Raw genomic sequence first — 27,855 nt, forward strand, 5'->3', positions numbered from 1 at the left:
ACTATGTAGTTTTATTTGTACTATGTAGTATTATTTGTACTATGTAGTATTATTTGTATTATGTAGTATTATTTGTACTATGTAGTATTATTCGTACTATGTAGTATAATTTTTACTATGTAGTATTATTTGTACTATGCAGTATTATTTGTACTATGTAGTATTATTTGTACTATGTAGTATTATTTGTACTATGGAGATAGTATAGTATAGATAGTACTAAAGAGTCCAATTTTCTCTTCAGAGAATTTTAATTTAGCAATGCACACAACGGACTCACAAACTTCAATGCCGTTGCTGCCCGAATGAGTAGTACAAGGATTATTCACGAGAAAAAAAGTGGAGTTTCATTGCAATTTTTTTTCAAATACTCATCATAAAAAAATTGAATTGAAAATACCCTAACCGTAATCCCCTCTTCTGTGACAAATTGTCGATACACAATTAAATATAAATTTTTCATTTCTGAAAAAAGTTTATAAAACTGACCTCCGAGAAAAAAAAGTCGATTCGCTGGCTCCTGTAAAAACACAAGACACGAACTGATCAAACAGGTTCCATTAAGTTTACAATCAATAAATACTTAATTTTGATTTAAAAGAAAAACAAATTTTAATCTTATATTTTCAAAAGTTTAGTTTTTGGAATAAAACTCTCCCTAAAAGGAAATTTTCCGGGAAGAATTGAAACAACGTTGATTTGAACTTCATCTTTGTCCGGCACAAGCCGAGCAGTCATAACTTCAGATCCAGATTCATCATTGGCATAATTTAATCTAGAAACAGGATTTTATTCATCTCCTCATCTATATATAAACTTTGTATCCAATAAACGTCAAACTGGCTAAACTGATCGGGCCGAAAACTTTTTGGGACCACTCACAGTCACATGACGTCAGGGCAGGTTTATAGACAGTCAAAAGTTTAAAAGTTGTGTCCTCAAAAAGTGTTGACATTGAAAATGAATAAGCTTGAAAATGTGCCAATTTACATTAAAAATCCGCCAAAATTTTAGAATGATTAAAAATTGCGATTTTTCAGATTATACAGTATAAAGCAAAAATTATTAACGGGAAAGGGGGCGAAAAGCGCCTTAAAAGCAAAGTGCTCTTTATATCTTTGCAACCTTATTGGTTTAATCTTACAGCATGTTCATTTGCTGTGATTAAGCTAAAAGTGATAGCAAAATTTCCCATAGAACCAGTAGGAATTTGACAAGTCTTGTTTCAGATTATGATATTATTGAACAAGATTATTTGACAAGTTTTGTTTCAGATTATGGTATTATTGAACTAGATTATTTGACAAGTTTTGTTTCAGATTATGATATTATTGAACTAGATTATTTGACAAGTTTTGTTTCAGATTATGATATTATTGAACTAGATTATTTGACAAGTTTTGTTTCAGATTATGATATTATTGAACAAGATTATCGGTTAGACCAGCAATGCCTTATTCAAATATAGCTTTTATTTCTCTTTTTAGAAAAGTATCAATGTTTGTTATTTAATTATATAATACGAACCCAAATACAACACAATTCTCTGGTGTCATCTTCAGTTATCAGATTTTTAAAATTTGATTGTTATTTCTAAACTTGTTTTGCACAATTTAAATGGGTCTGGGTGTTCCATTTTCTGTGTCTGACAAAAATTATTTAATGTCTATCTGAACTCAACAGTTAAGATTCAAGAAAAATAGTACGCATGATCAGCCCGCGTAAAACAAGTGTTCACTATGGTTTAACAAAGTATAAAAAAAGAGAACAAGTGAAAATTTATGTGTAAGAGATCAAATTGAGGACGGCCTTGATCTGTAATAAATACAGCAATTCACATATTTGTTATCCTGAAGATACCTATGGATATATTACGTTGTGCATTGTCTGTAAATCTAAATGCGCTTATCATTAACCTTAAACGGGGGGGGGGGGGGGCCATTGGCGATCCCCCCCTGTAGTTTTATCGTCCTAGCACTCTCATTTTCGACTATATCACAGTGAAATTTTGTGACTTTTAATGAAAAGTAATTTAAAGGATTTTTTGTAATTTTTTTTTTAATTTATAGGGTAGGTTACAGGGTGGAAAAAAAGTCCGGTCTGTGAAAAAAATCTAAAATTGCCCATAATTTTTGTGTGAATAAAGCTACAGATCTAAAAACTACATTTTTTGAAAAGCCCTTGAAAAATGCATGTAGATACATATGTGTCACACTATAAGATTTGTTAAAATTTTTTTTTTTTTTCATTTTATGACCCTTTTTTAGGTTTATTTTTTAACCCTCCCTAGCGCCCAAACTACTAAAGTTATCGGTCCAACTTTTTTTCTATGAGCTGGCCTTAAAAAATTGGGCTATGAACATACATTTCAACCCTATACCTATTATCTAAGGCCTTTTTCTAGAGGGGTTTTGCCACCCCCGGCTATACATAGATTCAGATCACCCAGCCTTTCTGTGTTGACATCGATAGCTGACGAGATCGTGCCCATTGGTTTGGCATTGACAGTTTACAAGCTAGTGTCCGTGTTGACATCGATAGCTGACAAGATCGTGCCAATTGGTTTGGCATTGACAGTTTACAAGCTAGTGTCCGTGTTGACATCGATAGCTGACGAGATCGTGACCATTAGTTTGGCACTGATAGTTTTCAAGCTAGTGTCCGTTATGACATTAATAGCTGACGAGATCGTGCCCATTTGGTTTGCTAGTGATAGTTTTCAAGCTAGTGTCTGTGTTGACATCGATAGCTGACGAGATCGTGACCATTAGTTTGGCACTGATAGTTTTCAAGCTAGTGTCCGTTATGACATTAATAGCTGACGAGATCGTGCCCATTGGTTTGAAATTGATAGTAAAGTGAAAGTGAGTTGTACCTGGATAGATACGAGTTTGAGAAACCCTTGTGGAGTAGGGCATTTACTACAGATCGACAGGCAAAATTGTCCCCAATCAAGTATTACTTTCCATTAAATTTTCATATAATTGTTTTGGTGTACTGTTTTGACATCCGTTGTCTGTTTGTAAACAGTGCAAAACTTGCTTTATCTGATTAAATGTTTTGTCAAAACTTCAAATGAACCGGAGTTTTCTGTGAAAGTAAATGCAAGAAACAACCGTGGACAATTCAAAAATCTGCCTGACATGGCGTGTAGACTGGATACAGCATTGCATTTTCATCCTCATTCCATCTAGACTCCAATATCTCCTTTCCATCACCTTAATTCAAATCATTTAAAGGAGGAAAAGAAGCGAAAATTCAGAAAGAAATTAAGTCTTAGCCAAAAACTCTGATTTTCTAATCTCTATATCTTTGCAATCCAATGTTGTTGACCTTTGATATTTCAAACTTTGAATTCTGTTAGTTAAAATCGTCTAAGTTTGAAATATCAAAGGTTCACACCAACAGGTTGCAAAGATATAGGGAAAAGAAAATTAAGTTTGTGGCAAAAAAATTAAATGTTTAGATTTCAAAATTTAGAATTTTGAATTTGAATTTTGACACAAGGTGTAACTAATCTCATTTCAAAGAAAGGTTTATTTAAGTTTTCACGAAATTGCATCAACCTGTTATTGTTGCATTAACTGTTCCCTTTTTTCCCTTCCTCCAAATCTGACAACCCTATAATTAGATAATCCCTGTATTTAAATAAGCCCTAAAATTAAATAATCTCTATAATTAGATAAACCCTATAAATGAATAATCCCTATTATTAAATATTCCCTGTATATAAATAATTCCTATAAGTTAAATCATCCAAATAGTTAAAAAATCCCTATAATTAAATAATCCCTATAATAAGATAATCCCTATAGTAAATAATCCCTATAAATAAAAATCCCTTTAATTAAATAATCCCTATAATTAGATAATCCCTATAATTAGATAATCCCTACAATTAAAAAATCCCTATAAATAAAAATTCCTTTAATTAAATAATCCCTATAATTAGATAATCCCTATAATTAGATAATCCCTACAATTAAAAAATCCCTATAAATAAATAATTCCTATAATTAGATAATCGCTATAATTAAATAATCCCTAAAATTAGTTTAGATTTAAATATATTTTAAGAGAAGGTCTGGGATCCCTGAATCCCTGTATCCCTGTATCTCTTTACTACCTACGAAGGTATGGTGTCCCTGAATCCCTGCATCCCTGTACTACCTGAGAAGTTCTGGTATCCCTGTATCCCTGTATCCCTGTACTACCTGAGAAGGTATGGTATCCCTGTATCCCTAAATCCCTGTACTACCTAAGAAGGTATGGTATCCCTGTATCCCTGTATCCCTGTACTACCTGACTGGGTCTGGTATCCTTGTATCCAAGACAAACTGCAACTCTACTCCGTCCATCAGTTAGAGCAAACCCGGCTCCAGCATTAAAACTTGAAGACAATAATGAATATTTTATTTCTCGGGCCAGATTTAATGAATTATAGAGGTCATTAAACTACCTACCGGTGGCGGTTCAAATATTTATGAACTAAATTTTGAATAGGTCATTCAATATTTCAAATATTTATGAATTAAATTTTGAATAGGTGATTCAATATTTGACCCGGCGGTAAGTAGCTCACCGACCTAGCTTAAATTATTCAAATTCATTAGAATTGGTTTAAAAACTAAACTTAGTTCATACCTTAATACAAAGTCCTCTAACTCACAAGATTTCCCTGGATCAAACCAATTCTATTCTTAATCTAAGAGCTAGTAAGAGAACATCACCGTAATCAAGAATTGTTACAAAGGAGCAGATAAAATGGTATAAGAAAACTTTATTAGAAATTCATTTAAGATTTATTTATCCTTTTCATACAAGAAGAGAAAAAAAGCTTTCTACAAAAATTATTCATAAAAAAAAACTTTTAGCAGTTTGAAATATTCGCAAAAGGAAGAAAACACAAAAATTTGAAAATTCAAAATGTATAAAAATACAAAAAAATATAAGAACATACAGGGAGTCCCAAAAAACATTGGAATTCAGTGACGAATTTTATATCGTCTTTGCTATGAATTAGCATTGTAATACCTAATTTCAAAAGCCATAAAATTATTATGTCAGCTAGAGTTTATTTTATGAAAAGGGTAAAAGACTGTAAAGATGTGTCTATAATGTCTCCGCAAGATAAACAATGAAGACGGACAAGTTTGCTCTGTTTGTATACTGCAATTTTCTTGGTTTACAAAGTACAACCGTATGCAGTCAAAACATAAACAAACTAAATGTGAACATAAAAGACGAAACTCATAAAGATTACAGCTTTCTCAGTTGGTATCACTATACTAAATTAAAGAATTATTTAAAAAGACGATATCGAATTCGTCACTGAATTCCCATGTTTTTTTGGGACACCCTGTATCTCCAAGCTTCAGTGCTAAATTTAACCCATAATACTCGAAAAACCTAACATTTTCTGCAAGAAACATTTATATAAGCCTTATTCAATTTTACGAAATGATATATTCTTCTTAATATTTCTTATTAGTCCCAAAAAAACATAATTTAGACTGATTAACGATCTAATATGATATGGGACACCCTATATCTGGCCATGTAAACGTTTCCCTTCAGGGCTTGCTAAATTTTTCATTATCTTTGTGAACAGGGTCGGCTCAAACATTTTCTAAAAAATTTTCTACGTGAAGAATCTATAAATTTTCTTGTCAGGATGAAATTAATGAGTTGGTTTCCTGAAGGATAGATAATAACTGCAGAGTGTTGAGTATTTACTACTGCTCCATTCTCCTGGGTCTCTTCTATACCACCAGCCAGTAGGAGAACTAGATAGATAGATACATAGATAGATATATAGATAGATAGATAGATAGATCGATAGATAGATAGATAGATAGATAGATAGATAGATAGATAGATAGATGGATAGATAGATAGATAGACAGATAGATAGATAGATAGATAGATAGATAGATAGACAGATAGACAGATAGAAAGTAAGGTAGATTTTTACCTTCCTCCTTCTCAGTATTTTCAACCTTTATGATTTCTTCACTTTTAGATCCTTCACAAAATATTATTATAATTTATTTTCTATATATTGGTTCAGATATTAGATTAGAACTATAATTCAATTTATACAGAAGTTTTTCAACTAACGACTTTAATTCTTCTCTAATGTCGTCTTCTTCACAGTTCAAGGAGCTGTAACAGGAGATGCTGCAGACATTCAAGTCAACAATTTTGGGAAATATATCCCTTCTTTTTTTAAAATCCGCAAAATAATTGTCAGTTTTTCATTTTTATTTTGGGATATTTGTGCATGTAGTAAAATTTTATCTTAAAATCTTTTTTATATTTTTATCTCAGGAATATAGCATTTAACGTTGTAAAGAACCTCAAATAATGGAAATAATGGAAAAATATACTAAATATATATATGTTATCAAATTATTACCTCGGAGTTGCAAGATCACCAAAATTACGTCAAAAATTATTCTAAAATATATTCGTTTTCGGTAAATTTTTTTATTGATGATTAAAAAATGCCTTTGCTAGTTTGATCTTGAGCAAGGTGGTTGTAGATTAAAAATGGATAATTAAACTTAAACCCTATGAACAGAGTTATCTACATATAAAAGCGGTTGATTAAACCCCAAGAGCAAATATGCTGTTGTTTACAGACCTGTTATTGGATAATATGAAAAATGCTGACATACTTGTAAACATTAAGAACTGTACTGAACCCTGCTATACACTGAAACAATAAACAATAGAATATCCAGCAGTCAGAACATTATGTTGAAATCTCGGTATTAAGCATTCATCTCCATCAGAGCAATGGATTAATTCAATTCCTTTTTATTATTTCATGGTGTTCATACTCTGCAGGGATAAATTGTATTTCACGTCAAACTAGCATACTGCAGCGAAGTACGTATTCGTCGAAAGTAGTCTAAAGAATTTATAAACTTCAACATTTGAAATGTATGGACTAACACAAAGTCATAAATAAGCTAATTCAAAAATCTTTATTTGAAAAATGGGTTCTAAAGTTAAGTCTCACTGACATTTAAGCTGGGCCCGTAATTCACCGTGATTGAAGTATCATGCACGTATCCTCTAATTTTAAATTTTCCACAATATGATATTTAGATCAAGCCCAAGTAACAAAAGTGAGGAATTTCCCCAGATTCTCCAACCGTGGTGACTTTCTTTAAGGAATTTCCGAGGAATTTCTCGAGAATCATTTCCTCTAACTGATTCCTCGGAAATTCTCGAGAAATTCCCTAGAATTGGTCCCCAAGATGAGAGATTTTTGTGGGATCACAGTTTTGAGACTCAGTTTTGAGAAATTCCTGAGAAATTCTCCGGAATTTTTCCCCACGAAATTCCTCAGAATTTCTCCAGAAATATTCTCCGGAAATTCCTGAGAAATTCTTTGGACTTTGTCTTACGGATTTTTAGGGGAATTTATTAAGAGAATTAGTTTCAAGAAATTCCTGGGAATTTCTCCGGAATTTCACCCCAAGAAATTCCTGAAAAATTCTCCTGACTACTTCTCCGGAAATTCCTGAGAAATTCTTAGGACTTGGTTACCATATTTAGGGATTTTAAGGGGCATTTAATAAAAGAATTAGTTTCCAGAAATTCCTGGGAATTTCTCCGGAATTTCACACCAAGAAATTCCTGAGAAATTTCCCAAATATCCAGTCATTTGAGAAATTTCCAAAATCTTAAAAATATACCACCCTCAAATACCTACAGGAATTTGGGGAATTTCCCAAATGCCTGGGTATCTGGGAAATTTCCCAAATGCCTAGGTTTTTGGGAAATTTCCTATTTAAAAAAAAATGTAAATGCTGTCGTGTCATGGGAAATTCCCGAGAAATTCTCAGGACTTCCTCACAGAATTTTCAAGTTCCGTTTTTCACCAATAGGTGTCTCTGAGGTTCTCTTCTTTTATGCACTGCTCAAACTAAATCTTTTTTTCATTGCATCCTTATTGATAAAAAATGATAATTAATAATTAAGATCAAAAACGACTATAACATTCTGACTTAAGAAGATGGTTATACTTCTAAAAAGTTGGAGGGGCAATATAGTTGTTAAGTTATTCACTATTTTTGTGAGTAAATATTTCAAGATATTCCTGAGGAACTCTTGAGAAAATCTTGGGAATAGTTCCAGGGAAATTCCCAGGAATTGGTTCTGAAGACCTTTTCGCTACAAATTTTCTCTGGTTTTTCTGAAGAATTGGTAACAAGAAATTCCCTAGAATTGGTTACAAGAAATTCCTTGGATAGAGTTACGAGAATTTCCTCGGAATGGGTTACAAGAAATTCCTGGGAATGGGTTACAAGAAATTCCTCGGACCTGGTTCCTCGGAATGGGTTACGAGAAATTCCTGGGAAAAGCTGATGACATTTTCACCGGATTTTCCTGTGAAAGATTCCTGGGAATTTCCGCGGATTCCCAGGAAAGATTCCTGGGAATTTCCGCGGATTTTCCGCAAAATTGTTACTTGGGGGTATTCAAAATTACCGATATTCCACAATATGATATTTAGATCAGGTATTCAAAATTACCGATACTCCACAATATGATATTTTGATCAGGTATTCAAAATTACCGATACTCCACAATATGATATTAGATCAGGTATTCAAAATTACCGATACTCCACAATAAAGTTCCGACATCACGTATTTAATCTTAACTCTATTGAATAAAGTATTATTTTTATTATTATTTTAAGCCGTCGCATCGGGGATATTAATCCAATTTCTTTAGGATTTATTTATTAATGATAATGGCATCAAGAAATCTATATATATAAAGTTGCAATCTCTGTTTATCGGTGTGTTTGTTTGTTTGTCCGATCCTAGCTCAAGAACCCCTGAACCGATTTGCCTAAAATTTTGATTGGGGAACTCGAGAGAGTCACGGGAATGTTCTTTGCTTTGTTTTGAGACTCTAGTAAAATAGTAGTTTATGTCAAAGCACAGGTAATAAGTTGGACTAACTATGACTCCCCTGGGCAACGCTGGGTTCCCATGAGCTATGTCAAATAATGCTAAATGTTTTTGGAAATGTTAAATGAACGTTGATATTCGGATTTTAATTTTAAGTAGCTGGTGTTATTGTGATCCAAAAAAGGGCACGCTCTCGCGTTAAAATCTATGAGAATTTTGCCTATTAAAGAAACGAGTCCTTTACAGTATTAAAATGTACATTTTTTGGAACACAAAAAAAAATGACACTTTAAAGTCGATCCAGTCTTCGAATTGGACATTGAAAAATAGATTTTCTTTTATATACAAATAGGTTTATAAACAATTAATAACATTTATTTCAGTCATAAGAAAATACAGTTATACTTATTCCCAGCGATTTAGTAATCATATATCTTTAAACTGTTTTCTGTAAATATTACAGCGTGCACACATATATATAAGATCTAGGCAATATGCAAAACAGTTTCTTTATGATTTTAACAGTTAAACTTTTTACAAAGAATCATATATTAATCATTGATGGACGGTGGGAAAGTGTTAAATGACAAAGTCTTGAGATTCAGAAATTATTATTGTTTTAACTAATCTAATTTTGGTAAAAACCAGAATAAAGCAAGATAAAATAACTGTTTTAATACTTATTTCACTTAAAAAGACTTCCTGGTGTAAAAACAAGTTAAAGTATTGCATATATTGTCATAACCAGAGTAAAGCCGGATAAAAGTCGTCTTTGTTTAATCTTTATTTTCAATTTGTAACAGTTGACATCATACTAAAGTAAATTGTCGTTATTACTTTTAATTAAATAGCTGTTGATAAGAACAAAACTGAATTTCCAACATGTAGCCGAAAAATTGCTTTTCTCTTACTTGTTTGGCAAGCTACATGGTCACAAAGTCGCACCAATAAACCGGTTTTTAAGTGTGTTATGACTTACGACTCAACTTGACACAGTTTTAAAAGCAGAATTTAAGAACTATGATAAGTTGATAACAGAGTGAATCATCATGAGATTGCACAAAAGTGTTGTCGCTTGCACGTCAACCTAATTCCTGAGTAGAGGATATCAAGGTTAAAGAGAGGACACTGATTGACCTCGAGGTCTGCCCAGGTTAACCCTTGGCTAGAGCATCCTGCTCCAACAACTACAGGATCTATCCTGGACATACAGTGGGATGTGGTGAGCTCCGTGCAGCAGGTTAGTAGCCCCAGCTTCTTCTTCATCGAGAAGGAGTTCAGTATAGAAATCTAGAAATAAAAATTTAATTTTATTGTGAACAATCGATTACAATATATAGTCGAAACTTTTCCTGTTTAAAGGGACTGTTTAGGTAAAATGAACTGGGGTAGGGGGTGAAGTTGATTGTTTATCGTAAATATGAGTATTATTATAACTTTGACACAGTTTTATATCAATTTTTTCGAGACAGGGACATCAGATAGAACTAATATTGGTCGAGATCAACTTCTTAAATGTTTAGGGTTCTGCCAGGAGTACCACTTCTCATTTTATAATAACAGAACACACACATTGGTTTACCTCATCTGTAATAATCCCGTCTACCCCGGCACAGATAAGCCAAGCCATTTTTTCTACAGAGTTTACTTTCCAGCTGATAATACTGTGGTATCTTCCTTCAGTAGAGTTACGGGTAACAACAGACCTAAAAGTATTATTATCATTAGTGTAATCATCATCAATTACTTTCAAACATTCATTCAGCCTAAAACTTTATAATTATAAAGTGCATCTTATTTTTCGTAATCATTCATGTCATCCTAATTAGAAATCATAAAGTTTTCATTATAATCAGCAAGAAAAGGATCTTATTTTAAATTCTGATCATAAAAATGCACTGTAAATTTCAAAACAAAAAAAGCAAATTTTGCAGCAAAAGTTTTGTTGAATTAACGCGTTTTTTGTCCCTTTTTTTGGGAGACATCCAACTTTTATGCCAAAATTTGGAATCGAAATTTAGAGTGTATACATGTGTATGATCAGGATCTATTTAGAGTGTGAGTAGATGTACTTTAATCTCTACAAAATATTTTAAAAGTTCCTTTAGAAATATGACAGAGACACTGTCATTGAATTAAGGAGAGTAAAAAACATCCGTTAAATTAATCATACAATCATTAGAAATTAAAACAATATCTTTTAATCATTACAAAGACAAGTATACGTTTCACTTCATATTAAGAAATATACTTAACATGATGTTTTAAGCCTTTCAACAATCTTCAGTAGGAAATATTTTTTAAACGATCCAAGAGACATGAGAGATGGGGGATCATAAAATGCATGGAGAAATGTTTGGGTGACACTAGCCAGAAAAAATGTAATCTAAATTTTCTAATGATTCTATTTCTAGCAATCATATCTGCAGTCTAACTGTACCTGGTGATAATATCCTGGTATCCTCTCCAGCCTGCCTGGCTGGCTGTTCGACTGACAGCTGCTGTATCGTAGCAATCTGTTACAGCTTCTGAAACTGGGTTGAGAGGAACTGAACCAATATGGAAGCTTGCAGCTGAACTACCGAAATATCTAAATACAAATTTCTGTTTTACATTGTGGACTTACAGTGATAACCAGAAAACATTACTTGAGTGTATTTGATGTTGTTACAAAGCAAATAGCGTTACTTTTTGAATCACTAATTTAGCTAGTGAAATGGGTCTGTTTACACTGCAGAATTGCCCTGTCTCATGCTCATTGGACTTTTTAAAGTTATAACTTGATTCTAAAAGTCGTCTTCCTTTTTTAGAGTAGATTAACTCTGAGGCCGAATTCAAAGAATTTCAGCCATGGCTTAAATTTAAACCGCGGCTTTAATATGGTTGGTTCCATGCTTAACATTCTATTCAGTTTCTCAAAATTTCAGCGAGCGCGCACTGAAAACCGGTTTTTGGATGATTTGAGACGCAGCTTAAATTCATTAAATTCGGACATTGGAAATTTTAAATGCTCAAAAAAGGCAGACCACATTTGGAATTGGTAGGACTATATAGGGCTATTTTGTGATTATCGTTTTATCAATCATATTTGTAAAATTAGATCGTAAAGTCGCCTGATTAATTGTCTTGATTAGCACTGTACTTAAACTTACAGGGATGCCAAGCTGATACTTAAACCCTTCCTCCCAAGTGCTGTCTGTAAAGCAGCGGTCATAGAATAATCTGAACTGAACAATCTGATCTTAGAACTAACTCCTAGGGCTGAACTCTTGTCAAAGATATGGTTGACGAGAAAATCTGCTAAACTGATGTCGACCAACTTCACATCAATGTATATTCTCTCTAAAGTTTGGTTTAATTATGGTTGGATGTAATTGAGATTAAAGGGAGTGTTCACGAAAAATAGGGGTATAGGCTTACGGCGAAAAATTATTGATGGTGATCGCTAAGAATCTTACTTCTATCTGTTGCGTAGCTGTAAGGAGAAAATTATTTAAAACGACTCGTACCGAAGAACGTAGCGTCCATACAAATTCATAAAGTTGCCACATTCGATTCAGATCGTAAAAAAGTAAATTTAATTCCAAAGAAATCATTCAGATATTATAACCTATAATCATTGATTTTTGTTCGACGCATTCGTATATATAGTTGAGATTTCATCTAATTGTTTATTTTTTAATAATCAGAAAGTTACTTTTGAAAACATTCATTCATGTTTCGTGTATTTTTGATAATGAAGACGACATTTTCATATCTTCCAGGAATGTTCGAAAATCCAGCGCCAGCCGTGAAAACAAGTTGTAAGCGAAATATTGACTTAAAAATAAAATAAAATAAAAATCATTTTGAAACATCAAATATTCACGAATGTGCCAAAAAAAATCGATCATTATAGGTTGTAATATAGAAATGATTTGTTTGGTATTAATTTGATTTTTTACAATCCTAGAAATGAATATTGCAATTTTCTAAATTTGTATGGACACCCCTGTTTTTCTTTATGTGTCGTTTTTAACAATTTTCTCATCATAGACGCAACAGATAGAAGTCAGATTAGTAGCAATCACCATCGAATATTTTTCGACGTTATACCCTCTTTAATTTTTCGCTAAAACTCCCTTTAACACGTAAAAAATAAAAAAAGTTGCATGACAAATATTCTGCAGATGTGATGATAATTCAATTAAAATAAAAAAATCAAACATTTAATATTAATTAAAATACTTTTTATACCAGTTTTCCAAGTACCCTTTCAAGCAAGCTAATTCAGTTAAGTTGCTCTCCTGTGCATTCCAATTAAATAAAACTTAGAACTTGCTGCAAACTCTAATTTTCTAATCCCTATCTTTGCAGTCTAATGATGTATTCTAAACGTTGACTTTTTCATGTGGAAGAATTTTGAGATTGAATCATCAAATATTAACGGTATTAAGTTGCAAAAATTAGAAAGATTAATTAGAGTATGAGTAGAGTTTTTAATATCTAACGTCTAAATTACCCCCTAAGAGTAAAAGAGAATAATTGTCAACAAAAGTACATGTTTTCTTACAAACAACTATAAAACCCTCAAATTACAGAATTCCGACTTAGAAGTTGAATCTCTACCACAAACTCAGATTTTCTAATCCCTATATCTTTGCAACACAATGTCATAGACCTTGAATACTTCAAACTAGATATGAATTTAATCAAATCAAATAATCGAAAATTGAAATGTCAAAGGTTTACACTATAAGGTTGCAAAAATATAGGAATTAAAAAATTTGAGATTGGATCAAAGACTCAATTCTGATATTTTATTCACCGCAATTAAATTCCAAATATTCCTAGTTGTGAGTTAGCAGCAAACTGATCCATCCACTCTGCAAGGGTTGGTATAACAGTAGCCTGCTCTATCCCACTACTGTTCACGTAGATATAGTTCTTCTTAATCAAGCTGTAGACCATATCCCTAGCTGGTAGAATACTTTTAAACAGGGGCCGACACAGACCGTTCAAGAACAAACCCTAGGGGTAAGGAACAGTGTTATTAATTAATTTTTTATTATTTTAATTTATTTTGACAATACTTTTCTTTTATGACCATGAGAACGGAAGAATGGGATACGGGGACAAAATTTATTAAATTGAAGAGATCGCTGAACTACCACATAACGATTCAAATCCTGAATCACCAACTTAAGCACAACTTTGAATCGGTGAATCACGATTTGGTAGTTCAGCGACCCAGCTTATAATCATAAATTCGGTCCTGGGTTTCTCAAATTTAGTTGTGAGGCATTTAGTCAATTAAGAAACTTAAATCTGGTGTAAGAAATATATTATAATAAACAATTTCGCAAACTGTAAAGCATCTCAGTTAAAAAAACTTTAATATGTTTTAAAGTTTGAAGACCAGAAAAAATGTCGCCAACTTATGCGTTTGCATAATCTTAACATGTACGTATATATGGAGCTTCTAAAAACTGTCTCTGTAAAGAAATCAATAACACAAATTTCCTGTGATCGACCGATAGCTTCCGGGTCAAGTGGGTTCGGATCATTCCAGAGGAAGACGACCTGGTCCTTGCTCAGACTAATATCAAGTTCTACAGAATTCATCCCGGCAGCTAGACCAGCTGATGTAGCAGCTGCTGTGTTCTCACAAGCAGCAGTGGAGTCTCCACCCGACCCTCCAATCACTGTCAACATAATATAGTTTTATATTTGAAAAAAAAGTCCCCAGAAATAAAAGAGTTGAAAGAATTTGGCACCCCAAGGAAATTCTATGTATATAAGTATATATTCCTTTCTGTATGATAATTGATATATTATAAGTTGACAAATAGCGCAAATTTGAAGTCACAAATGTCCTTGCTATTTATAAAACACGCGCACTGTTAGTTAAACTCTAAAAGAAAATGCAATGCAAGAGATCCATAGGAGGGGGTTGCTGTTAATCTCCAGCAATACAGAGTATATATAACTTTGGTTTTTTATTCTATTTCATTAATAGTTATCATAAATAACATTATGATGGTGATCGGATACTTGTGACGTCAAAACAGTACAGTGTTTAAAATACACGTTTTTATCAAGAGCATTTCCTGAACAGGGCTGGGGTTGAATTGAAACAAAATGTACTTAAATATTTTTAAATTGTATAATTAAACAACGGCGACTTTTATGATTGTACAAACAGTTGAACCCATAAAACTGTGGAACAGGAAGACGACAGTTAAGTCATCTGATGTGTATTTTATGTTTACACTTTACTCTTAAAGGAGGCCAGTCCACCCTCTTAAATTTTTACAAAAGATTACAATTTTTCGTATTATTCAACTTTTATAAAGTTTCTCATATTTTTTTAGTTATTTAAAATTATTTATAATTTTTACTAGTTTGAATTTGTGTGAAAAACAACATGAACAAGGAAAGCCAATGTTGAACAGAATCAAATTGTTAATTTTGTCCGTTATTTTTTCGCGAGAAACTCTAGGATGGCCATTTCAGGTATTAATGTCAGAGTTACTGTTGAAACCAAAATCAAAATATAAGATCCTGTAAAACAAAGTTATAATGTTATACATGAAAAGGGAAATTTTAAGTTATAAGCTGAAGGGTTTGGTTCTGAGATGTCGATGGGTCAATCTTCTGATCAATCCAGAGATGATTTCAAGGATGTACGGGGGGAGGATCGAAGACTTAAGCCGCCCAAATTACCAGATTAAGTTCTGTGCTGAAGCTTTTTTCGAAGTGTCTTATTTATAAACAAAGTTAAAAAGTAAAAAGTTTAATCATCAGCTAAAAAAACAATTTATGAAGTAAGAAGGGTATGTGTATTTTGCACAGTTTTCCTCTTATTCCACAGTTTTCTTGATCCCACCGTATCACTAAAATGTCCTGCTTCCCTAGAAAGTTATCTGGTTTATTAATGGTTGTAGGACAGGTCAGAGTCTGTGTTCTGACATCAGTTATAGAGAGCAGATATACACACAATAACACAAACATTATGACTGATAAAACAACAGTATGTCTTACACTGATATTTATGAAATGTTTTGGTTAAACGTGCGTTACCGCGCGCATAGGTTGACCTTGTTTCTAACATTGGCCAGAGAATGATGGAGAAATAGCACAGAGAAAAAACATACGAAATAAATAATTCACGAAAAGGAACTTGCCCGATACACGTAACACAAGGTTACCCTTAACAATCACAATTGAAAATAATTAGTTTTCAAAATTATGAAATTTATGTTTAATTTAAAATTATGGAAAAATAATTCATGCTGGATCAGACAAAGCTTTAAAGAGTATCATTGTAATTCTGCCATTGTCATCTTTTCAAGGAGGATCACTTGAAATTACGCTAAATGTACACCAGAGTTTCAGTAGAAGTAAATATTTCCATTTGCTGGTAGCGCCGATTGAAGGATTTATAACTCTAATTAGATAATGAGATAGATAGAAAGATATATGTTACCGCCAAACTATTTCTATTGGTTCAGAATAGACATCAAACACATGGCTAAACCCTGATTGGATCAGGCGCTTATGGACTCTACATACAGGAGTGTGTAATATACTTGATTTTTCAAAAACTAAGGGTTTTTTGAGAATAGGATGCGTTGGACATGTTTTGTTTATAGAATACCATGTGGGAAGTGAAAAAAGTCCCTTTTTTGCGCCCACAAACTCAAATCTAAAAAGAAACCAATATTTTTGGTTTTACATATATTAATGTATTCGCAAATTCGCTTTATCAAAATATAAAATCTGCATATATATATGTAGTATGTATTCGCAAATTCGCTTTATTAAAATATAAAATCTGCATATATTGATGTATTCGCAAATTCGCTTTATTAAAATATAAAATCTGCATATATTGATGTATTCGCAAAAAAACCTTTTACAATTCTAATCCTATATCTTTGCAACCTAATATCGTAGACATTAGATATTTCAAATCGTGGATTCTGTTAGAGCAAATAATCAAAGTTTGAAATATCTAAGGTTAACACCATCAGGTTGTACTGAAATTTTTAGCAAAGGCTCAATTCCATTGGTTCTTAACAATTTAAAGTTTAAGCATACTTTTTTAAGCTGAGCAATTGAAGGTCAATCTATATTCAGATTTCAATTTTACCTCGTATTGTTCTACATACATAAAATACACCTAGAGCATAACCTCACATATTTCCTGTTTCCGTGGTTTCGCTTCAACCAAGAAAATTTTGAACAAAGGAATTAAAAACATTATTTTTTACTTAAAACTAAAATCATGATTTTTTCTCTACATTTTTTGAATGCGTTAGAAGTGATATAGAGACTCGCCTTAGAGGTTTATAAAAAATATTTTTTCTTATTTGATCAATTTCATATAAACTCAAACCTACCAAAATTAAACAACAAAAAAAACCATGCATGAAGGAACCAGTAGAAATTTGCACAATGCACAATTTGCCCTGGAACTACATGCTGTTTCTCTCGTTCTTGTGCCTAAAGCCTAAACCAGAGAAGCTACGAGGTCACAAAGTTTTACCAGCAATTCCACATAATTATTATATTATAAAGATTTATTCACACACAAAGATATTCTGCAGGTATATTTACAGTGAAAGGTCTTATGTAACAAATAAAAAACCAAGGATTAGCGACATAATTGAAATGTCATGAGAAAATGTTTGTTACGTTAACAACCCAACATAGAGTTGTTTTTATTTTTTATCGTTTTCCCGATATACCTAGTTTTCTTGGTCAGACCTAACGTTGTAGTGCTTTAAACTAATGTGTTAAAAGTGAATATAATAGGATGTATAATATATAATATGGCTGCGGGGTGCAATTATCTCACAGATAATACTATATATATCTAATTTTCCGTCTGCTGTAGAAACCTGTCATAATGAATATATGGAATAAGTTTAACAAAAAAAAAGTTTAATTGTCTTGGTGTCCAACCGTCTGCATAGCGATTGAATACTTAAAAAAAATAAAAATACCAAAAAAAAGATAACTTAATGGGAGTGTTCACGAATAATGAAAAGGGGTATCGGTTGATCACATGATCAATAACATGCTTGATTGAATCAATCCTATGTTTCTAGTTGTAAAGATATATAAATAGATATAAAACATTATCCCTGCCATCCGAAAACTCATAAGATTGAGGACAAAAAAACTTACATTCCTAATTCATCTGCTAAATGCTCCAATGATGCTAGGTAAAATATAATCAGATTGCAACACAAAAACTTACATTCCTAATTCATCTGCTAAATGCTCCAATGATGCTAGGTAAAATATAATCAGATTGCAACACAAAAACTTACATTCCTAATTCATCTGTTAAATGCTCCAATGATGCTAGGTAAAATATAATCAGATTGCAACACAAAAACTTACATTCCTAATTCATCTGCTAAATGCTCCAATGATGCTAGGTAAAATATAATCAGATTGCAACACAAAAACTTACATTTCTAATTCATCTGTTAAATGCTCCAATGATGCTAGGTAAAATATAATCAGATTGCAACACAAAAATCTAACTAAAATTACTCGTCTGTTGGCTTTTCTATTTTATAAGTTTTAGCTTTGCAATCGTCTATCAATACTAAAGAGTGAAACCTCCAACAGAACTTGGTATGAACTTAATTTATTATCATTCCTTAAAACAATTTGGGGGGTCGGAGGGGATGGGGGCCGATGCATTTACATGTGTTCTTGGGTCCCAAAAACGTTTAATCAACCCTGTACAAAATCCTGAGTATAAAGTTTCAGTCTCAGTAAGTGTACTGTACAATGTACATAAAACAAAGTACATATGTACTATGTTATGTACATTTGATTTTTAAACAATAATAAGTTAGTTTATATCCATAATTCATATCTCAAATATAGTTGTAAATGTGAATAACCTAAGAAGTGATTAGACCCAATGTAAGCTCTAAATTGATTAGCTTAGTGATTTATTTAAATTCATTGAAATGGTTTACTTAATAAGATATTATTTTACTTCAGGTATAATAAGCAAGGGCGTATCAGGGGGGGGGGGCGTAGCTCCCCCTAGAAGTTAGAACTCAAGAGCTATCACACTTTTAAAATCTGAAACTCAAAAGTGAATGACATAAAAATATTAGTTTGCTGTTTTTTCTGCTAGTTTTATTTGAAGGAGAGATAAAGTATAGTAAATGGAAGGTAATTGGACTGTATGTGTATTGTGTACCTTTAAAGTATCCAAGGAGCCAAATGTTTTGAATTTACACTTCAAATTTTGCCCCCCCCCCTCTAGGAGCTCCTAGAGGGAAGGGGAGGCAAACAAAAATTTGCGCTTTCCGCATATTTCGTCCCCCTTAGATTTATTTCTGTCTGCGCCCTTGAATCTATAAAGATAAACATTATGTTTGGGATAACCGATTAAAAAAGGTTAAGACGCAAATGTATAGTGGTTGAACTGAATTTTTAGTATGTAGGACAAATTTTTAGGATTCATTTGAGATATAAAAAACGTTACTACGGCGTATATTTACCGAGTTTGAGTGCAAATTCGACCTTCAAAGCCGTGAATTTGGGTGGTTACTTTTTTAAATCATTTTTTTAAATTATGAAATAACGACGACAAAAAATGTTAAAAACATTCTACAGTAAACTAATTAGTTGCTAAGTTGGAGAAAATAAAAATTATCTCTTTTCATCGAAAATAAGTAATCTTTTATAATTGTTAGTTTCTATAATCTCTCATTATTCACAAAGATTTTCTGAAAATTTTATTGAAAAGACGACATTTGAAGAATTTGTAGAAATCTGCGAACAAATTCATAGAAAATAAGAAATAATAATAAATAATTGAATATAACTTTTATTTATTGACATCTAACTACTAATTAGTTTACTGTATAAATTTTACTTTATTTTTCGTCGTCGTTATTTAATAATTAATAAAAAAACGATTCTATAAACGTGGCCACACAAATTCATGATTTTGAACGTCGACTTTGCACTTAAACTCAGTAATTATAATTGTGGAAACGTTTAATATGTCTCAAATCAATTCTAAAAAGATTTTCTACAATACTGCATACTCAGTTTAACCACAATACATTGCCGGTCACTCCCTTTAAGTGAGCCTCCAGGATCAGAGTGGCATGTCCGAATCCTCTGTCCTCTGTATGAGGAACACTTGTTCAATTTTGATAATTTCTTTCATTGTCTCACCAGCATAAATTCGTCGTTTTTAAAGAGAAACCTCAACATGAAAACTATCAATTTCCAGTCAGAAAAACCAGCATAAATCACTCGTAGTTCATCAAACTAAGATATTAATGGTGCCGTTGTAAATCGGACATGCTGCTCTAAATAAATGGATGCTCACTTTAATTTAGGTGTAAAGTCAATTAAAAAATATATTTTCACTTTTTAGGATGAGAAGAATAAAAAATATGTAATGTGAGAGAAAATGTGGCTGTTAAAATCCAGCTGTTTGATCCTTTTCTTCAATTTTATTCTGCTCGTGAGCCAAAGAACAGGCAATACAAGAATTTGACTTTTATTCGCTTATTTCTTCTAAATTCCCTCCCCCCCCCCGTATTAGGGTTTAACGTTAGCATATACAANCCCCCCCAGTATTAGGGTTAAACGTAAGCATGTACAATTTTACTCAGAAGTTAAACAACAGGCAATACAAGAATTTGACTTTTATTGGCTTATTTGCTTCTAAATTCCCTCCCCACCCCCGTATTAGGGTTTAACGTAAGCATATACAATTCTGCTCAGGAGCCTAACAACAGGCAATACAAGAATTTGACTTTTATTCGCTTTTTTACTTATAAATTACCCCCCTCCTTCTTGCCCCCCATATTTACAGAGCTAAATGTAAACATAAACAAACCTGCATTGCAGGTCCAACCTTCAGTTCTAAGGGCAGTTTCTTGGGTTGGGTTTTGAAACGGTGAAAAATTTGGAAAAAATAAGCCGTTAAAAAGTTCAAATATAGCTTATCTAAACATTCTATTTTTTGGGATCTTGATATCTGTTAGTTCCCTTATAAACTCTAGCGCAGTCTTTATGAATGTGCTATAGCCGGTCTAACGGCTGAGCCAAATAATAATTGGCGGAATGGTATCCTGGGGGTGACATCGGCTAAAAAAAGTTTTATTTTTTTGAATTCGAAATTTCTCGGGCAACGCCTGGCACTTCAACTAGCATAATATAATTGCCATGCATATACATCACTAAATTTTGATATTATCAAAAAATTATCTTTAATTAAGAAAAAGAAAATTAACTTATTCTTGTATTAGTCGCAAAGATACATTCTAACTTCCAGAGGACTCCAACTAAACAATTGATGATGATTGGTCTGGAGTTTGGAATGCCTTTTGATATTGCAAATACACTTTCTAACCCGCTAGGTCAGTATCAAACAGATATGTAGTCTAGACTAGTCGGTACGATTGACAAGTGCGCAACTAGTCATTAAGCAAGGGGGGAGGCAAAGGGAAAATAGTTAGCGCGTAGCGCAAATTTTTTTTTTTTTGCCCCCTGAACATTTTAGGGGGGTAACCACCTTACCAATTCAGGATATTTTGGGGTGAAAGCTTTATATTTGGGGCCATTCTTTTCAGTTTGGGGCAAGTTTAAATTTATATTTCAGGAGAAATTTTGTTTTTTGGGGGTAATTTTCAGTTTGTGAGCAAATTTTTTCATTTAAGGGCATTTTCAAAGCATACGATGGAACTTTTTTTAATCAAAGGGTTGGGCGCAAACCTCTTAATTTAGGAGTAATTACCTGAAAGTGGGGTGTATTAATAAAACATTTGGAGATAAAAATAGATTAAATTTAGGTGCAAATTATAAATATTTGGTGCCCTTCTAAAAAAGGGGCAAATTTAAGTCTGGTGGAGCAATATGAATAAGAATGTGTGAGTATAAATTTAAAAAATCCAATTTTGGGTCATTTTTTTAAGAAAGGGGCTAAAATAAAAAGATTTTGAGCTAATACTATCCTCCCTTATTCAGGCTAGGTGTGGGCCTGGCCTACCCCCCCCCCCCCCTAGTTTCGAGCCTGACGATTGAATACATATTTAGTTCAGTTAAACTTGTAAATTCGTGTACCGGTTTGGATCATTCAACGATTAGAACCATTTGATATATACACGGTTACCCACAAAGGATGAGACTTCAGAGACACGACTAAATTATACTGTATGTTTCCTAATATTCTTGATTCTCTACAGCTGACAAATTATACGTATGTTTCCTAAAATTCTTGATTCCCTGCAGCTGATAAATTGTTTTTTCTTTCCGAAATCATTAAATGTGCCTTTTAAAGGCAGACGTATCAATTTAACCTTGACATCGACATATATTAAGAGTTTCAGGTCGTCTTTACAGTCTCATCTTTTGTGGGTAACATTTTCACATATCCTAGAGATATTTGATGTTACCCAAAAATCTAATCTTACCCATCAGAAAGTTTTTCAACTATATAAAAGGGAGAACCTACAAAAAAAGTGCACAAATTACAGTAATAGTCTAACCTTAGACCTTAGAAATAGTTTGCCGCATTCAACATTAGCAATATTTGTTAGGACAATTATCACAAAATAGCCCTAATCCTGCCATTTTACCAAAATGTTGTTTAAATTTTAATTAATTCAATAAAATCACGAAAATGTCTCATTCTAAACGAAATCATTCATATCTCCGGTAATTGTCAAATCACTAAAATGGGAGACCACATTTTGGAAATGGCAGGACTAGGACTTTTCTGTTATACTTGTTTCATACAAATATATTGCTAAAATCAGTTTACCAATGTAGAATACCGCAAACTATTTCTAAGATCAAAGAAAACAATGAAGTATCAATCAATTTACATTGTACCGGCTTATTTTAGACTATCACTGTAGTTAATCAGACATAATTTAAACAATCCTTTTAAATAACAGAAATAATAAACAATCCCTTTAAATAACGGAAATAACAAACAATTCCTTTAAATAACAGAAATAATTTACAATCCCTTTAAATAACAGAAATAATAAACAATCCCTTTAAATAACAGAAATAACAAACAATTCCTTTAAATAATAGAAATAATAAACTATCCCTTTAAGAATTCAGGAAGGACCCTGACATCTCTAAGCTTGGTTGGAGTTTCTATCTTTCTTGCGCTGGGTATAGGTAAACAAATGCAGTATATACTTGAAAAGAATTCAGTAGCGAAAAGCCAAGATTGAGTGAAATAACAAATTATAATATACATATGTACATTATACATTATAACAATACTAACGATTAGTGTTGGACCAACTAAAGTTAATAAAAATACACAAGACATTCGCCTGGGGCGAATATATTTCCTCTGATCAGATGCTTCATGCCTAGATGGCCAATGATACTGCTTTCTTTGCCGGTTACATAAATGCTGTATATCACTCCTTTCTCTAGAGCATTGATCTTACCCTAGCTGCCCCTTAAACCACTCTTTCTATCTCTAGATTAGAAAAGGGGTTCAATACTCTTGTCCGCCTAGCCTATTATGTATTTAAGGCTGCAAACATACTCGGGGTTCACCCATTTGGACTGGATCTGGATTGTTGACTTTATTCTTGGATTGCATTTGTTAGGCATCATTTCTCCAACTGGGAGCAATGAACTTTTACGATACTATATACATATGGGGGAACCCTTGCTGGGTTCACTGTAGATATAATTGCTCGCAACTTTTCTGATAGATGCCAATTACAATACAAAGAAATATGTCGCTTAATAATTATGTTCATGTTTTTAAAAGGACCCTCCTCAAATTCTCATTTTCCATAAAAAATGCAGAAATTAATTAGATGCTGCTTTTTTAATAAATGCGTTTCTAACAATCATGCTTGAAGCAATGATATCTGTAGTGGCAAACCCTGTTTATACTGTATATTACATGTATGATATGAACAATTTTACACAAGGCCAATAATGTAAAAGGTAGCAAAGATTAAATTTGATGTAGTATAGATTTTTTTTTGTTAAAGGGTTGCAAAGCTCAAATGTTTATCAACCAAAAATAGTCTTAAAACACACATAATTAGATTTATTAATAGTTCTGGTTCCGTACAATATGGTGGCAAACTTCTTGGACCCTGAAGGAGTTTTCTCGGCTCCCGCACTTTTGGCAGGTCTTGGAATTTTTGGAATTTACAATTTACATACCTTAAAAATGTTGGGGTTTTTTAAACATATCTATTGCAACATGTAAAAACTTGTTTTCTACTTATTTTTCCCAATGTACCGTGTTGTTTATCCTAAATTCATTTGGAATTGTTCTAGAGAGACTTTTTTTACTTCTTCCTGGGGGGGGGGGCGCTTATCACCCTTGGGACCTGAAAACTTTGTTTGTTTCAGTGAGAAGAAAGAGATCAATTCTGAAAGAATCTCGACCTCCTCCGTCCTACGGAACCATTCATGATTATCTAGATATAGAAGATGGGTTTTCATTATTAGGTAATGTATAAAAAACTTCAAATGAGGGGTCCTAATAAAACATCTTTGTAATTATCTCACGCCACTTTTTCTGCACGGCTACTTTGTAACCAGTCAGTTGCTGAAACAAAGCTTTTCAAATTTACTGACCACTGCACGTGTTGATTAAGCACAATGTGTTGTTCTTGGTAAAATCTTGGTAAAATCTTATTGGTTTTCCGTTAAAACCAATTTCTGTATCAATTTGGATTCATAAAAATAAAGAATATCAAACTAATTTTCCCATTTTCTAGGAGAAAATGAACCTGCCTGCAGGTAAACAGTACAATTAAAAAGATTCGTGATTAATTTTCACAAAAGTTCCCTTGATCTTTTAGAAACCATGGTGAAGATTAACATTGATTCACAGATAAAAGTTACAATTATGTAAACTTTGTTAATTTCTCCATCTATCCGAGAGTCCGCTTCTAAAGAGAATTTTAAAAATTAAAAAATACCAAGTATCAGATTAAAACAAGAATATCTTCATCATTTTTGCTGATGCAAAGGTTTAAGGGGTACTTTTGTGAATTGTACATTTAACTAATTCAATGGAAAGTCACTTTTAGGCATTCATTGTAAGTGTTTTTTTTTAAAGGTACTGCAGTAACTGTAATTTTAAGGGCAATGCCCGATTTACAATGGTACCCTATACAATTCTATACAATATTCAACACAGACGATCCGGTACTTGTGTCCCTTGAAAATACCAAACATGTTACGTCCATTAAGCAGTTTTCAAAAATTCGAAAGTAAATATTTTTTCTGTGACTTCTAGTTCTAGAAATTAGGTATTAATATAAGTCCAACTTTAAGGGGGATTTCTTGTTAATTAAGTGGATTAACATCTAAGTTATGAATTTATGAATGGAGTGAAGTAGAAATATTATTACAAAAAATATACCGAATTTATTGACAATTAAAGGACGATTTAAAAATTTCTTTGATATTTTTCTTAATTTTTAAAATGTGGTCTACTTTTTGGTGCTTTAAAAATACAAGAGATTTGTTAAATTTGAATTGATTAAATAAATAAAAGTTGTCAATCATTCCAAAATATTTACTCAAAGGAACAGTCGGACCCTCTATTCTAATAAGTACATTCCCAATTTACAACAAGACTCAGATAAAGGAGTTTAAGGGCAGGGGTGGATCCAGCTTTTTAAAAAGGGGGGTCGTCGACCCCTTGACCCCGCCTGGATCCGCGCCTGATAAAGGGTACCCTGGTAGATTCGTAAATATGTCAATAGTCCTGTTTCCCACTTTTAAACCTTAAACTAAACTGCGAAGGAGAAGATTGGTTTGTGATCTCCACTACCTGCTGACAGATGTACCAGTCTGGGTTCAGATGAGTATCCGAGCCTTCTCTAGAAACCTTAACCTAGGGGAGTACAGGCAGGTTCGGAGATATATTACTATAATCGTTATAAACATGTTAAAAGAATCGGTGTCTGTAAGGTTAAATGGGTGAAGGATTGATATGACGTCTGGCCAGAGTACCAATTATTTTTTGCCATTTTCAGAAAGTTTTTTTTATCACGGAAATTTTTTAAATTTAATCAATTATATCTCCTAGGGACTTACATGGAAAATAGATCGTTCAACAGTCTGACAAATATTTACTACGAAGATTGGAATTAGAAATTTGATTTAGAATAGAAGAATATAATATCGCTCATATCAATGTCTAATTTTATCATGTGAACGATAAAAAACTTCAAAGTATAATTCAAGCCTCATTATTCCTGGAATAAGTAAATCGGGTTTTTTTTTCAGCGAGATATAATCCCAATTTCCTGAATATTTTTAAACAAAAAAATATTTTAAAATTTTGAAAAAATTAAAAAATATTTTGTTCAAAATTAAACTGTTCAACTTTTTATTTCTTGCTGTTTATCAATTGAATAAATTCTAGGCAGCACTGAATGGTTTATTGAGAAAGGATTGTCACATTGTTTACAAACACTGCACAAAATCTAATATGCAGATTTTAGCACAGGTCAGATGCACACGTTTTCAACTGTTTTACAGGGAATATATAAAACATTTTCCATTGCCAAGGTTTATCAAAGTATCCAAAGTGTTCTAAGAATGTTCCGCAGGACAAAGAACTAAGTTAAAAATTAACAAAAAAGAACTTTTAAATTTGCAAATGATTTATCTAAAAATTGTGACAAAATTAAATATTAGTATCGGAACAGTACATCTTAGATAGTGGAAAAACGACACTTACAACTTCACTGAACGACGGGTTGTCATTTAATAATAATAATAAAAATATTAATAATAATAATAATGATAATAATAATTATATATTTTTTCGTCTTTACTTAATCTTAGTTTTCGACCTGATTCTTATAAAGAGTTTTACATCTTATAGTTCTAAATATTCCTTTTTTAGGGTTGGCCGAATTTGAAATCAGGAAGAAGACGACCCCCGTATCCTTAATACATGAGAATTAAGATTTTAAATTAACAAGTTTTAGTTTAATTTTGTTAGATAATTAGTTCAAATATGTTTTCAGGTAAAATGAACAGTTCCAGCCTCATGGTGTTCGTCTCCAGGTGTGTTCAAGTTCAGGTTTATTTAGAGCATTGTTCAAATATTTGAACACAAGGATTTGGAGTACTATTTAATTCAGAAATAACACTAATATCATTGTTAAGCTTTTATATACCTAATAATTGACACATTTTGGAATAGTAAAGCGATGCTACATTTTTATTTCGATTTCTACAGTTTCACTATTAAACATTTTACCTTATCCAAACAAAACTTGCTACCAAACGTTAAATAGCTTGAAAATTATTATTGATTCTAATTTGTAAAATATGCTTTAAAATCACAACCTGCACGAAAATACAACTTACTTTAAAATTGGTTTAGCTTTGGATGTGTTTCATATTCACAAATAAAATTAAATTACCACTTAAAAATTAAAATTTATCACTTTAGCTCAATGTAGCCTTTTTTTCTGTCCGATTCTAGATAAAATCGGAAAGGTTTGAATTTCTCTTAAATCGTAAATCAGCGATAGTATTCGTTTTTCTCGCTGAGAAAATTTTTGAATAATAAAAAAAAATGTTGTTTGATTCTTTTTTAACCTAGAAAATCATTGTATCTCTTCATTTTTTGAATGAAGTGTAATTTTAAGCGGTTTTTTTAAATTGCACTGCACTGGAATTATTTATGTTCTGGCTACGCTCGACCCAAATAAATACGCTCAACTTTAAATATTCACATATGGTGGAAATATCTTGAAGTATAAACACATGAACTAGTAAAGTTTATAATCCTGAATTGTAAACATTGTGCTTAGTATTATTATATAAGGAATTGTTTTACAGAACACTTTAAGCTTACTTACATTAAAATCAGTAAGAATTACGGTGTATCAGAACTATGGATTTAACA

At 32.2% G+C, this 27,855-nt stretch overlaps 4 protein-coding genes across 6 annotated transcripts in view; 2 read left to right on the forward strand and 2 right to left on the reverse strand.

Moving 5' to 3' along the window:
* Window positions 1-489: 489 nt before the first annotated feature.
* Window positions 490-6,748, reverse strand: LOC111708712 (uncharacterized; the record flags this gene model as incomplete). Its single annotated transcript, XM_023482171.1, has 11 exons — window positions 6,647-6,748; window positions 6,419-6,459; window positions 5,975-6,025; window positions 5,697-5,786; window positions 4,645-4,678; window positions 4,303-4,390; window positions 3,567-3,621; window positions 3,139-3,218; window positions 1,528-1,556; window positions 659-775; window positions 490-542 (listed from the first exon to the last, which is right to left on the reverse strand). Coding segments are annotated over exons 1-11 (682 nt in total), but the record flags the coding sequence as incomplete, so codon positions are not given.
* Window positions 6,749-9,357: 2,609 nt separating this feature from the next.
* On the reverse strand, window positions 9,358-15,963 carry LOC111708715 (uncharacterized). The gene is made up of 7 exons (XM_023482175.1): window positions 15,830-15,963; window positions 14,439-14,620; window positions 13,766-13,946; window positions 12,089-12,278; window positions 11,377-11,526; window positions 10,519-10,642; window positions 9,358-10,226 (listed from the first exon to the last, which is right to left on the reverse strand). Exons 1-7 carry the CDS (start codon window positions 15,927-15,929, stop codon window positions 9,984-9,986), a joined length of 1,170 nt encoding a protein of 389 aa, XP_023337943.1. The 5' UTR covers window positions 15,930-15,963; the 3' UTR covers window positions 9,358-9,983.
* A 2,819-nt stretch (window positions 15,964-18,782) lies between these two features.
* On the forward strand, window positions 18,783-26,965 carry LOC111708719 (uncharacterized). Of its 2 annotated transcripts, none has more exons than XM_023482180.1 (10): window positions 18,783-18,866; window positions 20,347-20,452; window positions 21,227-21,337; window positions 23,052-23,111; window positions 24,023-24,097; window positions 24,324-24,422; window positions 24,695-24,716; window positions 25,731-25,839; window positions 26,356-26,439; window positions 26,842-26,965. In XM_023482180.1, exons 2-10 carry the CDS (start codon window positions 20,383-20,385, stop codon window positions 26,887-26,889), a joined length of 678 nt encoding a protein of 225 aa, XP_023337948.1. In that variant the 5' UTR covers window positions 18,783-18,866; window positions 20,347-20,382; the 3' UTR covers window positions 26,890-26,965. The 2 variants fall into 2 exon arrangements, with proteins under 2 accessions (XP_023337948.1, XP_023337949.1); XM_023482181.1 differs by having other exon boundaries at window positions 18,798-18,947.
* Window positions 26,956-27,855, forward strand: part of LOC111708717 (uncharacterized) — a 34,038-nt gene continuing 33,138 nt past the window's right edge. Inside the window, exon 1 of one of the 2 annotated variants that reach the window (XM_023482177.1) lies at window positions 26,956-27,005. In XM_023482177.1, the coding sequence (XP_023337945.1) occupies window positions 26,956-27,005 (50 nt within the window). The remainder of the gene's footprint in view (window positions 27,006-27,855) is intronic. The other variant, XM_023482178.1, reaches the window with a different exon arrangement.

Source organism: Eurytemora carolleeae, unplaced genomic scaffold (assembly GCF_000591075.1).
Source record: "Eurytemora carolleeae unplaced genomic scaffold, Eaff_2.0 scaffold902, whole genome shotgun sequence".
Lineage (NCBI taxonomy): Eukaryota > Metazoa > Arthropoda > Copepoda > Calanoida > Temoridae > Eurytemora > Eurytemora carolleeae.

Bases quoted from the DNA above. Each gene is read 5' to 3' on its own strand.
- LOC111708715 (XM_023482175.1), bottom strand. From the start codon at position 15,929: ATGTTTGTGTTATTGTGTGTATATCTGCTCTCTATAACTGATGTCAGA. The intron at 12,279-13,765 runs GAATATTTGGAA...ACCAAACTTTAG, and splicing joins TGCTGCTAACTCACAACTAG to AGAGAATATACATTGATGTG. The intron at 11,527-12,088 runs GTAAGTTTAAGT...ATTTGTATTTAG, and splicing joins AGTATCAGCTTGGCATCCCT to ATATTTCGGTAGTTCAGCTG.
- LOC111708719 (XM_023482180.1), top strand. From the start codon at position 20,383: ATGTGGCTGTTAAAATCCAGCTGTTTGATCCTTTTCTTCAATTTTATT. The intron at 24,423-24,694 runs GTAATGTATAAA...CCCATTTTCTAG, and splicing joins AGATGGGTTTTCATTATTAG to GAGAAAATGAACCTGCCTGC. The intron at 26,440-26,841 runs GTCAGATGCACA...TTCCTTTTTTAG, and splicing joins ATATGCAGATTTTAGCACAG to GGTTGGCCGAATTTGAAATC.